Below are 13,900 nucleotides of genomic sequence, written 5' to 3' on the forward strand. Positions count from 1 at the left end.
TTAAGGCAGGCTAATCAGGGCACCTGGGTTTTAAAAAGAGCTCACTTCAGTTTGTAGTGCAAGAGTGTGAGGAGTTGGGAGCAAGAGGCACAAGGAGCTGAGAGTGAGAGGGTGTGCTGCTGGAGGACTGAGGAGCACAAGCGTTAGACACTAGGAGGAAGGTCCCGTGGTGAGAATAAGGAAGGTGTTTGGAGGAGGCTATGGGGAGGTAGCCCAGGGAGTTGTAGCTGTCATGCAGCTGTTACAGGAAGCACTATAGACAGCTGCAGTCCACAGGGCCCTGAGCTGGAACCCGGAGACTTTTTTCCTTGAAAGTATTAGAAGTATGGTTAATTATTTTAGTATTACATATACCGTCTGTTAAATGCAAGATACATAGGTTAGGTGTTTAAAAACATATGCAAAAATAGTCACACTCTAAACTAAAGAGAGCTATCAAAGTAACCTAGCAAATATTATTTTACAGAACAAACTGCAATACAATATAATAGCTTTTGTGTTTCACACACCTTTCCTGCTGCATGCCGATCTCCTTTAAAAATGATGCTTTCCTCATTTACTGGAGGTAGGCCTTTCAGAGACTCAATTATTACTAAAATACAAGAAGATTTAAAATATATTAACCTTTAAAAATGTATTTACCAAATTATTTTAACAAGAAGCAGTAATTGCAAATAAAGAGCATGTTTAATTATGAAACCGTTTTAAGTAATAAAATTTGTGGATGAGACACTGATGCACATTTGTCATGAGATATATATATACACACACATTAAACTATTTTTCAAATTAAGTTTTACCTTTACACGTATAATAGATCAAAATGCATTCTTGTTTGTAGTATCAGCATTTTATTAGACAGCCAAGAAACCCAAGAAAGCACAATAACTTCAAGGTTATATAATAAAACCTCTCTTGCAATACTGCAAGAGTGACACATTGATGGAGATTCTAGGTAGGAAGAAGAGAAAAGGAAAAGTTATGTACAGGACCAATATTTATATTGACCTTCATGGAGGAGGGAGGAGAGTGAGAAGAAATTAATTCAGATAGAAATAGAAGAAGGAACAGAAGAAGGGGGGAAAGAGAATAGTTTCACATACTATTCTCATCATAGGTAGGCAAAACTTGCCTTCTGGCCAAAAACATAATGCAGATCCCCTGAAAGCTTCTTGTCTTTCAAATGAAGGCAGTGGGATCATACAAAAAAGTAGCAAGTCACTAAGTATAATTTGACCCTGTCAAGTTTGTGGAGAAAGCGGTTTGCTGGTTTAGATTTACTTTTGAATGTAATCATTCTGAAGACTGAAGTTATGTCCTGGACTATGGGTCTTTGAAACATGCTAAAGTGTGTTGGTTGGGTGGAGACAGGTTTGTTTGTTTAAAAGAAAACAGTTTGGCTAACTACAGTGATAAATCTCAGATCAGAATGAGCAAATATTCCAGATTAAATGCACAACAACTGCATGGTGCATTATTTGAATTGCACTCAACCTCCACCATCTTCCCCCAGCCCAAATTGTCATACAGAGTTTAAAAGAAACAAGACATACCAGTTTCATGAACACAGCAAAAGTTGTTAGCTTCTCTATAAAGTTAGTTTGTTCTTGCTTCAAAGACACTGGGTCTTTGAAACTTAGCTGCAGTGAAAATACTTAAGCACACCTGCACTGCTAACAACTTCAAAGAATGGCTACTGTATGTATTGTCAAGATATTTATAACTATTTTAAAACCATTATTTACAATTTTAAAAACCTTCCCCAAACGTATTATACTCAATTTGAATGACAGGACCAACTGCATCACCTGGCAGCAGATGTATTAACACAGGGGTGGGCAAACTTTTTGCCCCGAGGGCCACATCGGAGTTGCAAAACTATATGGAGGGCCGGGTAAGGAAAGCTGTGCCTCCCCAAACAGCCTTCCCCACCCCCTCTGCCCCCTCCCACTTCCTGTCCCCTGACTGCCCCCCTCAGAATCCCTGACCCATCCAAGCCCCCCGCTCCTTATCCCCAAACCGCCCCTAACTGCCCCCCGGGACCCCACCTCCCCATCTAACCCCCCTTCTCCCTATCCCCGACCCCTATCTACACCCCCACCCCCTGACAGGCCCCCTGTAACTCCCACGCCTATCCAACCACCCCCTGCTCGCTGTCCCAACTGTCCCCCACCCCTGAACTCCCAACCTAACCAACCGCCCCCTGCTCCCTGTCCCAACTGCCTCCCGCCAAGAAGCCCCGACCCATCCAAGCCCCTCCGCTCCCTGTCCCCGACTGGCCCCCTGGGACTCCCATGCCTGTCCAACCCCCCCGTTCCCTGACACACACCCCCAGAACGTCCGCCCCATCCAACCACTCCCTGTCCCCTGACTGCCCCCCCAGGACTCCCCACTCCTTTACCATGACGGAGCCAGCCACACCACCGTGCTGCCCAGTAGGAGCAGCGGGCCAGAGTGCTGGCGGCATAGTGAGCTGAGCCTGTGGGGTAGGAGGGACAGCAGGGGAGGGGCCGGGGGCTAGCCTCCCTGGCCGGGAGCTCAGGGGGCAGGCAGGACAGTCCCGCAGGCCAGATGTGGCCCATGGGCCATAGTTTGCCCACCTCTGTGTTAACAGCTTCTCTAAAAGAGTCACAAGAATCTTTTATAATTAAGTGCTCTTCAATTTAAGTATGGGATGTCACCACCAGCTGCCACTATGGTTTATAATATATATTATAAGTAGGGCTCTACCAAATTCACAGACCATGAAATCTGGACTTTTGTGTGCTTTTACCCTATACTATAAAGATTTCACGGGGGGAGACCGGTGTTGCCCAAATTGGGAGTCCTGACCTAAAAGGGAGTTGCATGGGGGTCATGCTATTGCCACCCTTACTTCTGCGCTGCCAGGTACCCCGCTCTGAAGGCGGCGCCCTGCCAGCAGCAGCACAGAAGTAAGAGTGGCAATACTGTACCATGCCACCCTTACTTCTGCGCTGCAGCCTTCAGAGCTGGGCTGCTGGAAAGTGGCGGCTGTTGACTGAAGGCCCAGCTCCGCAGGCAGCAGCACAGAAGTAAGGGTGGCAATACTATACCATGCCATCCTTACTTCTGCGCTGCTACTGGCGGCGGCTCTGCCTTCAGAGCTGGGCTCTCAGCCAGCAGCCACTGCTCTCCAGCTGCCCAACTCTAAAGACAGTGCCACTGCCAGCAGCACCGCAGAACTAAGGGTACCAATACCACAACCCCCACTATAATAACCTTGCGACCACCCCACAACTCTTTTTTCAGTCAGGTTCTCTACAATTACAACACTGTGAAATTCCAGATTTAAATAGCTGAAATCATGAAATTAATGATTTTTAAAATCCCATGACTGTGAAATTGACCAAAATGGACCGTGAATTTGGTAGGGCCCTAATTATAAGTTATAAAATTTGAACACAGCTGTCAAAATACCATGTTAGTCTCCACGTGGCTTGAGATCTGCTTCCTACAGGTACTGCTACGCAAAATTCTCCAGCTTCAGTCCACTGAGCACATCCACATCAAAGTGGAATACACGGCTGCATCTACTTAAAGAATTATTAACTTTGTATGTTTTAAATTATGTACAAGTGCCATGGGCTTCAGGATAGTCACTTCTTGAAAGGCACTGCCTTGTCCCCAGTGAAGAGGATGGTTGCCGAAGCATTTGCAGAAGAGAAGGTGTGCAACGATTAAGTGCTAGAAACTTGCTGCCTGGGGAAAAAAAAGAGGGGAGGCTGTCTGTAGGAAAATAATGCTCTGCAGAAATGGTTGTAGATCTAGGCCAAATTCTCTCTCTCTGGTGTTTGTGTTAACTTAATTTTTGGTTATAAGCATTATCCTTTGAAGACAGAACTGTGGATACATCTGTATTTTGTTTCTACTGAGTCAGTACATCTCAGCTACCAGTACATTTTTAAAAATAATGCTACCATCTTTTTTCAGCTTTTTTAAAAGGTCATCCCAATATCCTGCATTGTGGTAATCCTCCCTTCCAGCAAAGAACTAGACTTGTCATAAGGGAAGCTCAGATGTGCCAAAAAACTATGGCATGGAGGTTATAATTTCACATTACGTTGTCGTTATAAATATGGAAGCTTTATTACTTCCACACAGTGCTGCTGTTAAAGCTAATTGTAAAGTTATTAGATTCCTGACAGAGAGCTGCAATACTCCATAATTGATGGGAGCTTACTAGACTGGTATAATTGAACAGGCACGGAGCAGTAGCTTCTATTGTCCCCCCCCCCCCTTTTTTTTTTTAAACACTGATTATGGCAATCTGTTCTAGAACATTTATGATTCTGCTACCCTGGAATATTTAACAAACATACCATACCATAAAGTACTCTTCATGTGCCCAAACACTATTACCTTTCACTGAGGTGTTTAGCATATGCATAGAGATGGACATAGGAGACGGAAGTGTTGAGAGTCTCTGGGTTAGGCTAAAAGGGGTAAAAAACAAGGGAGATGTCATGCTAGGAGTCTACTACAGGCCACCTAACCAGGTGGAAGAGGTGGATGAGGCTTTTTTTAAGCAACTAACAAAATCATCCAAAGCCCAAGATTTGGTGGTGATGGGGGACTTCAATTATCCGGATATATGTTGGGAAAATAACACAGCGGGGCACAGACTATCCAACAAATTCTTGGACTGCATTGGAGACAACTTTTTATTTCAGAAGGTTGAAAAAGCTACTGGGGGGAAGCTGTTCTAGACTTGATTTTAACAAATAGGGAGGAACTCGTTGAGAATTTGAAAGTAGAAGGCAGCCTGGGTGAAAGTGATCATGAAATCATAGAGTTTGCAATTCTAAGGAAGGGTAGAAGGGAGAACAGCAAAATAGAGACAATGGATTTCAGGAAGGCAGATTTTGGTAAGCTCAGAGAGCTGATAGGTAAGGTCCCATGGGAATCAAGACTGAGGGGAAAAACAACTGAGGAGAGTTGGCAGTTTTTCAAAGGGACACTATTAAGGGCCCAAAAGCAAGCTATTCTGCTGGTTAGGAAAGATAGAAAATGTGGCAAAAGACCACCTTGGCTTAACCACGAGATCTTGCATGATCTAAAAAATAAAAAGGAGTCATAAAAAATGGAAACTAGGACAGATTACAAAGGATGAATATAGGCAAACAACACAGGAATGCAGGGGCAAGATTAGAAAGGCAAAGGCACAAAATGAGCTCAAACTAGCTAAGGGAATAAAGGGAAACAAGAAGACTTTTTATCAATACATTAGAAGCAAGAGGAAGACCAAAGACAGGGTAGGCCCACTGCTTAGTGAAGAAGGAGAAACAGTAACAGGAAACTTGGCAGAGATGCTAAATGACTTCTTTGTTTCGGTCTTCACCGAGAAGTCTGAAGGAATGCCTAACACAGTGAATGCTAATGGGAAGGGGGTAGGTTTAGCAGATAAAATAAAAAAAGAACAAGTTAAAAATCACTTAGAAAAGTTAGATGCCTGCAAGTCACCAGGGCCTGATGAAATGCATCCTAGAATACTCAAGGAGCTAATAGAGGAGGTATCTGAGTCTCTAGCTATTATCTTTGGAAAATCATGGGAGACGGGAGAGATTCCAGAAGACTGGAAAAGGGCAAATATAGTGCCCATCTATAAAAAGGGAAATAAAAACAACCCAGGAAACTACAGACCAGTTAGTTTAACTTCTGTGCCAGGGAAGATAATGGAGCAAGTAATTAAGGAAATCATCTGCAAACACTTGGAAGGTGGTAAGGTGATCGGGAACAGCCAGCATGGATTTATAAAGAACAAATCATGTCAAACCAATCTGATAGCTTTCTTTGATAGGATAACGAGCCTTGTGGATAAGGGTGAAGCTGTGGATGTGGTATACCTAGACTTTAGTAAGGCATTTGATACGGTCTCGCATGATATTCTTATCGATAAACTAGGCAAATACAATTTAGATGGGGCTACTATAAGGTGGGTGCATAACTGGCTGGATAACCGTACTCAGAGAGTTGTTATTAATGGTTCCCAATCCTGCTGGAAAGGCATAACGAGTGGGGTACCGCAGGGGTCTGTTTTGGGACCGGCGCTGTTCAATATCTTCATCAACGACTTAGATATTGGCATAGAAAGTACGCTTATTAAGTTTGCGGATGATACCAAACTGGGAGGGATTGCAACTGCTTTGGAGGACAGGGTCATAATTCAAAATGATCTGGACAAATTGGAGAAATAGGCTGAGGTAAGCAGGATGAAGTTTAACAAAGACAAATGCAATGTGCTCCACCTAGGAAGGAAAAATCAGTTTCATACATACAGAATGGGAAGAGACTGTCTACGAAGGAGTACGGCAGAAAGGGATCTCGGGGTTATAGTGGACCACAAGCTAAATATGAGTCAACAGTGTGATGCTGTTGCAAAAAAAGCAAACATGATTCTGGGATGTATTAACAGGTGTGTTGTGAGCAAGACACGAGTAGTCATCCTTCCGCTCTACTCTGCTCTGGTTAGGCCTCAGCTGGAGTATTGTGTCCAGTTCTGGGCACCGCATTTTAAAAAAGATGTGGAGAAATTGGAGCGGGTCCAGACAAGAGCAACAAGAATGATTAAAGGTCTTGAGAACATGACCTATGAAGGAAGGCTGAAAGAATTGGGTTTGTTTAGTTTGGAAAAGAGAAGACTGAGAGGGGACATGATAGCAGTTTTCAGGTATTTAAAAGGGTGTCATAAGGAGGAGGGAGAAAACTTGTTCACCTTAGCCTCTAAGGATAGAACCAGAAGCAATGGGTTTAAACTGCAGCAAGGGAGGTCTAGGTTGGACATTAGGAAAAAGTTCCTGTCAGGGTGGTTAAACACTGGAATAAATTGCCTAGGGAGGTTGTGGAATCTCCATCTCTGGAGATATTTAAGAGTAGGTTAGATAAATGCCTATCAGGGATGGTCTAGACAGTATTTGGTCCTGCCATGCGGGCAGGGGACTGGACTCGATGACCTCTCGAGGTCCCTTCCAGTCCTAGAATCTATGAATCTATAGAGCAGTACCAGAAATAAGCATTCTTAAAGATATAACCACCTCAAAAGGTTTTTTGGGGATTATTTGTTTCTAAGAATTCTTATCAGATAGCCTAAAGGCTACATTTAAGACAACAGTATAAGAACTAGAATAAATGAGGAAAAAAGTTCCCTGGAACTGGACTTATAGCATTTCCTTTAAAGAATTATTTAGGATGGTAGGACACTAGCCCCTCTAGGGGAAGGACCATGCAGACAGGACAAGCTATCTCAAATATTAATATATTATAATAACTGCTACAAAGTCATTGTTCTAACATACCTATTCCTTTAAACACATATGCAAAAAATTCTGCTGTTTTGAACACACAGTTTGGTAGACAGGAAATAAGTCTACTGGATTCTTTTAATTAGATTTTTTAATGTATTTTCATCTTTGAGGAAATGTAAGTTTATTCCTTTTGTAGTTTCTTTTAAAAAAGAGTTGACTGTATTCAAGGGTTTTGTTTATTTTTGCTGCTTTACTGCACAGAAGAATTTAAGGTCTGTTCTTTTATTCTAGCAGAAATTAGCGTTGATAGTTGCTGGCCCACGGAAACTCAATGGGCCCCTTGGGCACAGCATTCAGGAATACTAAATCCAGACTCAAAGGTAAATTGTCCCCTCGAGGCAGCATAATGCTGAATTAGACAATCTCATTGTCTCATCACCATTAGTGTAGTCTCTTGATCACTTAGGCGTGGTTTACACTGGCAAGTTTCTGAGCAATAAAGCAGCTCTCTGCGGTGTAACTCCCGAGGTGTACACACTGCCAAGCCACTTAGTTTGCAAAAACTGCACAGTTGCAGCGCTGTAAAAAAAAAAAAGCCACCCCAACAAGAGGTGTACAGCTTTCTGCACCAGGGGTACAGTGATGCGATGCCAGTGTAGACACCCTGGTCGATTACAGCACTGCAATTGGCCTCTAGGAGCTATTCCACAATGCTTGTTCTCGCCTCTCTGGTCATCCGTTTGAACTCTACTGCCCTGCCCTCAGGTGACCAACTGTGAGCCCCAGTCCTTAAATTCCTTGGAAATTTTTGAAAGTCCCTTTCCTGTTTGCTCGGTGAGGCTTGTAGTCATCTCAGCGCAACTTTCCAGGTGATCCCCTACTTGGGGCAATGTCAAGCTGCCAGACCTCATCAGCATTTGGGGAAAGGATGCTGTCCAGTCCCAGCTGTGCTCCAGCCGTAGGAATTATGATACAGATTTCACAAAGCATGACAGAAAGGGGCCATGACGGGGAAACACTGCAGTGCAGGGTCAAAGTGAAGGAGCTCCGGAATGCCTATCACAAGGCGCAGGAGGCAAACTGCCGCTCCGCCCACATGCTACCAGTTCTACAAAGAGCTGGATGCAATACTCGGTGGCAACCCCATCTCCACTGTGAAGGCCATTGTGAATATTTCGGTGGCTCGTATGCCAGTTGAGAGTGGACCAAGCCAGGAGGAGGAAATCTTGGAAGAGGATGTGGAGGGGGACCCAGAGGCAGCGGATGACTCGGAGGTCAGAGATGCATGCAGTCAGGAGCTCTTCTCTATCCCGGAGGAGGATAGCCAGTCACAGCAGTCGGATCTTGGTGAAGCGCAAACAGGAAAGGAGGTCCCTGGTACGTGGCTTTGATTTTGGGAATCGCTGGAGCGAGTTGTTGGGGGGCAGCAGGGTTGCAGAAAGCAGGCTTGTGTCTGTATGATGCTCATATCCCTACATGCCCAGTCTGAGCGGTGGAACAGGGTGTTGATTGACTCCCACACTTCACAGGAATCTGCCTCAGAGATCTCCACGAAACTCTCATGGAGATACTGGGCAATCCATTGCCACAGGTTCTTTGGCGGAGCTACTGTTCCTTGCACCATTAAAGGTAACTTTCCCGCACCGCTCTGCCATCACTGGCGGAGGGCCAGGGCGGAAGCTGCAATCTTGGAGAAGACCCTCCCTGATTCCCTGCTCACCCTCAGCAGTGAGATATCTTCCATAATGAACACAACCTTTGGAAAATGTGGGGACAGGAATGAGTATAAGGCCTCTCCCTACAGTGCTGGTGCTCCTCAAGAGCAACATGCTTGGTCTACAGTACGGTCCTCAAACTCTGATTTCCCCTGCCCCTGTGGTTACTCACCATTTTGAGGGTCTTGTGGCTTGTGTGCTCTTGCCTGGGGTCAGCCAGTTAGTGACAGATATTTGAATAGTGTCTGTGTTTTAAATCGGTAGTCTGTGTTGCAAACAATACTACTTCTGTAAAATGTTGCATTTTGGCTTCCCCGGGATGACCTTGTGAGCCCAGCATCACTCTTCGTTATCGCCGATTGAACGGCTGCGCAGAATTAGAAAGCAGCCACTAAACACTAAGGAGGACTTTCTGCGTGATGTCATGATGCACTCCACAGCCAAAAAACAAGAATCGAAGGAGTGGCAGGACAATGAGAAGAGGGACCGAAAAGAGAACGCGGCGCGCCAGAACAAAGCCACGGAGCGGCTCTCAAACATTATGGAGCACCAAGCGGACACGCTCCAGGCGCTACTAGCATTGGAAACCGAGCAGCTCTGCGCCCGCCCTCCCCTGCAGCCACTGTCGCAAAACTCTTTCCCAAGATCCGCCCAGACAATGCGAACAAACTCTTATCAACCTCCTGGCTCCAGTCTGTACCTGCTGCATTCTACTCCTGCCCCATCACAGTCCAGCCCTGCAGACTCCCAGTACCCACTGCACTCAACACTCGAGGAAGTGGAGTACCACCCTCCAACCCCCATCGCAGACTCATACTGGCAGATGCTATAATTGGCATAGCCGCTGATGCCATCCCACACAGACCACTGCTTCTGGCACAGGGCCATAAGCACAGATTGGTGGGATCACATCATCATGCATACCCGGGATGACCAGCAGTGGGTCCAGAACTTTTGCATGAAGAAAGCCAAAATTCTGGAGCTTTGTGAGCAGCTTGTCCCCATCCTCAAGTGTAAAGACACACCTCGGAGGTCACCTTTGCCAGTCCAAAAGTGGGTTGCTATAACTGTCTGGAAGCCAATTACCCAACTGCTACAGGTTCATTGCCAACCAGTTTGGAAAGTCGACGGTGGTGGAGGTTTCTGAGGCAATCAGGTGTCTCGTTTACCCCAAGGAGACGAGCATTAAAGATATTCCTGAGAAAATTACTAAATTTTGAGGGAATGGGGTTTCCTAACTATGCCATGGTTATTGAGGGAACTCAAGTGCCCATAGTTTGCTCTTCTTAAGGACCACATGAGTACATAAATCACAAAAGGTACTACTCCATTGTTATACAGGCACTAGTGGACCATAAAGGCATTTTTATGAATGTCAACATGGGCTATCCAGAAAAAGTTCACAATGCCAAACTGTATCCTTATTTCAGAGGCCCTGGCAAGAAAAAAAAAAAGGTTTAATTACCAGCTTTAGAATGACTATTGAATGTGCTTATGGCAAATTAAAATCACATTGGAGGTGTCCACAAATCCATTTGGATTCCAGTGTCATCAAAGCTGTTCACATTACTGTCACTTGCTATGCTCTTCACAACCTTTGTGAAGCCAGAGGTGAGCCATTTCCCCCTGAACAGACCTATGACAGCAAGGGGACACTGGAACAGTACCCTCAGCTACCACTGCAGGAACTGGTTGCACCTGGGCAGCAGAAGTCAGGGGTGCTTTGTATTCTCACATTATGGACTTTAATGTCCCAATGGAAGAGGGGGGAATAGTACCTGTATAAATATGCTCGAGGGGAGTAGGCATGATTACCATGCAATATAAGTTAATGACACAAATAACGAATTTGGTGAGGGGGAGGGGGTAGCAGAATGGCTTTACAGACCATATTTATTGAAATATGAATCGCTGTGTCTAGCTAAATAGAGGAATACTGCTTGCTCACTAATGCTTAATTGCTCCTGAACATGTTTTTAGCTACATTAACTCAAATCATGATTGCAACATGTAATGCAGTGATAGCAATAAACTTTCTTGAAAACATAGCATGCTTTATTTGTAAACATATCTTAAAATATTAAAACACTCAGTCTTGGGCAGGCGAACTGCCATTATAAAAACCACACACACAAAAAAGGGCAGGAAATAGTTAATGCCCAACACACTCTACTTCCAGATGTCCCCTGGCCCCACATTCTCCTTTCTCTTCTTTACATATTTTCCCCTCTCTTGGCAGCAAGGGAGGCGGGTGGAGGTTTCCACTAGAAAGGGGTTGAAGGAAGGAAGGCCGCATGGCATGTAGATGTCCTGGCCTTCCCCTCATGATTCCTGAATGCATAAGCTGCCCCAACATGGAGATATCCAAGCTACTGCAGGTATGTTGCAGAATGATCATGCCATGGCGTGGGGGAGGCAGCAGGAGCTGGTGCTCTTGCAGTCATTATGGACAGGAGTTGCTGAAATAGTTCTCTCTGTTGAGCTCCGTCCTCTTCCCTTAGCTGCCATTCCTGTTCCAAGAACAGTTTTGCAAGTGCCTGCTCCCTCGCTGAAACCCTGTCTTCCACTTGGGCTGCGAGCCTTAGTCTTTCCTGCTACCTGTCAGCATGCCATTGTTCCAGTCTTTCATCCCTTTTCTTCTGGTACTGGACCTGCTGGTCTACCCTCTCAAGAGCATCAACCATAACATCATCGTGGAAACGCTTCCTTTCGGAATCATCCATAAAGATACGTTGGGCCAGGGATCAAGTTCCTGAAGAACAGCAGGCAACATAGCTTGAGGGTCCTGAAATAGGCCCCAAAAAACAAGAGGGTTACTGGCTAAACTAGCTCTGTGGAGGACCACAGAATTAATGATTGTGGAATCTGAAGGACATAAAATATAACATTTCTAAAGTGAACCAACACATATTGTGAGGTGGATATTTCAGTCCTCATACTGTCTCCGGACATAGCCTTGTTAATTGCAGTGTGAAGTGCAGAAACAGTGGTAAGTTTAAAACTATAATCTTTTTTCTGTTTAAAAATTTTTTTATAACTAAGTGCCATATTCAGGGGGCAGAAAAGGGTATAGTGCCTTTGCTGGAAAAGGCTTTTTCTGACATTTCAGGCCTTTCATATTTTGGAAGACATAACTGTTTTTGTGGTGCTCTATTGGTAGAGGGAGATGTTATTCCAAGCTGATGGATGGAGACCTGCAATGTATACAGCTCATGTAGTCAAACATACAGTGACTGAACAGCACATTTGAGAGTGGAGTGGATTGGTCAGCTGTATGGGGGGGGAGGTGGCTGTAAAATATGCCTTTCCCCACAATGTAGGTAACTATCTGGAGTTCCTGCTTCAGGAAAAGTTTGCAGCTATTAGCAGCCAGGATTGGGTCAGAATCTATGAGGGAATTAACACAATGCTGTGTTAGTTCACTTAACAGCTTGCATTGTTATTGCTGCATGCAAACACACTGAAATCTGCAGCTTTTCTCCACCCCACATCTGGCACGGTTCTGGGGAAAAAACCCAACCCACTTTGGAGACATGATTTTGTGACCTGCAGATTGCATGGATTACCTTTAACTGAAGGGACTAGATTTGGAAATAGAATACTGTTTCCCAAACACACACTCAGTTCACTGTTCACAAGTGGCTCAACAGACCCAGGAGGAGTGATTAAAGAATGGCAAACTTCTTATTACTGAAAGGAAAACAAGAATGACCCTAGCAGACATCTGTGACATAGTTAAAATAACCTTTTCAGTGGTCTATGAACATCTGAAACTCCAAGTCACCATTCTGAACTCCTTTGGGGAGGGGGGGGGGGGGGAACAGAGAAGACATCTAGGTGCTGTTACAGATTAGTAACTCAACGCCGGTAGTCAGACCTTATCATTTTTGCATTGCTTCTTACAGCAGAAATCTCTCCCATTACTATAATAATAAAGTTTACATTTGAGTCACACATACCGGGCTCTGGGACAGCTTCTGTCTCCAGCAGGTTCTCTGCAGGTTTGTCAGTGGGCTGTTCCTTGTCAGGGGTGGGGAACGGTGGAAAGAAAACAGTTCTTCCAAGTAGGGTTGGAGAATCTGCTGTTGATCCTGATCCACAGCCTGCTCTGTGACTTTTTTTTTTTTTAATGGAAAAAAGTCAATTCAAGCTCCTCACTGAGAGCCTGCTGCTGGTTCCCCTCAGTTCCCATGCTGCAGTCAGGGGCCAGCAGGGGATATCCCTGCTGACCAGGTCATCATGAAGCAGAATTGGCTCTGTGCTGGGTGCAGTGTCCAAAACCCAGAAGACATCATAAAATGGGCATGTTGTTGAGTTGCCTGAGGTTCGGTTCTTGTCTCTGGTCTTCCAGTACTCACTCTTCAGCCTCTTAATAAGCTCCCTGCATTGATCACTTGACCCAAAAATCTGCAGAGCTGCCAGTTTTTTAAGCTCTCTCCTAGTATGCATAGTCAGACCTGGTGCTTTTGCTGAAGTCCACAATTTTACTGGCCTCATGCCAGAGATTCACCTAAATCTGGTTGTGCTCTCATGACCATGAAGCAGCTTGCTTTGCAAAAGGTTTGATTAGTTCACTCTCCATTACAAACCCATGAGGCTCTCTGACAGTGTGCTTACAGACTGATGATCAGAAAAAAATGGGTAATGCTGATATGAGCTACTGACGTTTGCAAAGTGGGGGTGGCTTCTTGTTTTCAATAGAGTGGATTGCAGATTCTTGGGATAGAGGGGACGAAGGCAGTTATCCCATGGAATTGTGAAATACTAGCTAACTAACTCCTGGGACCTGAGTCAAGCAGGGCTGCATATACACTGCAAAGCAATAGGGCTCGGACCCTGTATCCTGGCTTGACACGAGTGAAGACCATCCAGCCCTGCATGGTCCTGTGACCCTGGATCCAAACCCTAGGTTAGCACAACTGC

The 13,900-nt window shown here is 44.9% G+C and overlaps 1 protein-coding gene across 2 annotated transcripts in view; it reads right to left on the bottom strand.

The window, feature by feature from the left end:
* Positions 1-13,900, bottom strand: part of NAF1 (nuclear assembly factor 1 ribonucleoprotein) — a 75,097-nt gene that overhangs the window by 29,199 nt on the left and 31,998 nt on the right. For both annotated transcript variants that reach the window (XM_005299356.5, XM_024106208.3), the window contains exon 4: positions 510-592. In XM_005299356.5, coding sequence (XP_005299413.3) covers positions 510-592 — 83 coding nt within the window. The remainder of the gene's footprint in view (positions 1-509; positions 593-13,900) is intronic.

The sequence above is a fragment of the Chrysemys picta genome, chromosome 5 (assembly GCF_011386835.1).
Source record: "Chrysemys picta bellii isolate R12L10 chromosome 5, ASM1138683v2, whole genome shotgun sequence".
NCBI lineage: Eukaryota > Metazoa > Chordata > Testudines > Emydidae > Chrysemys > Chrysemys picta.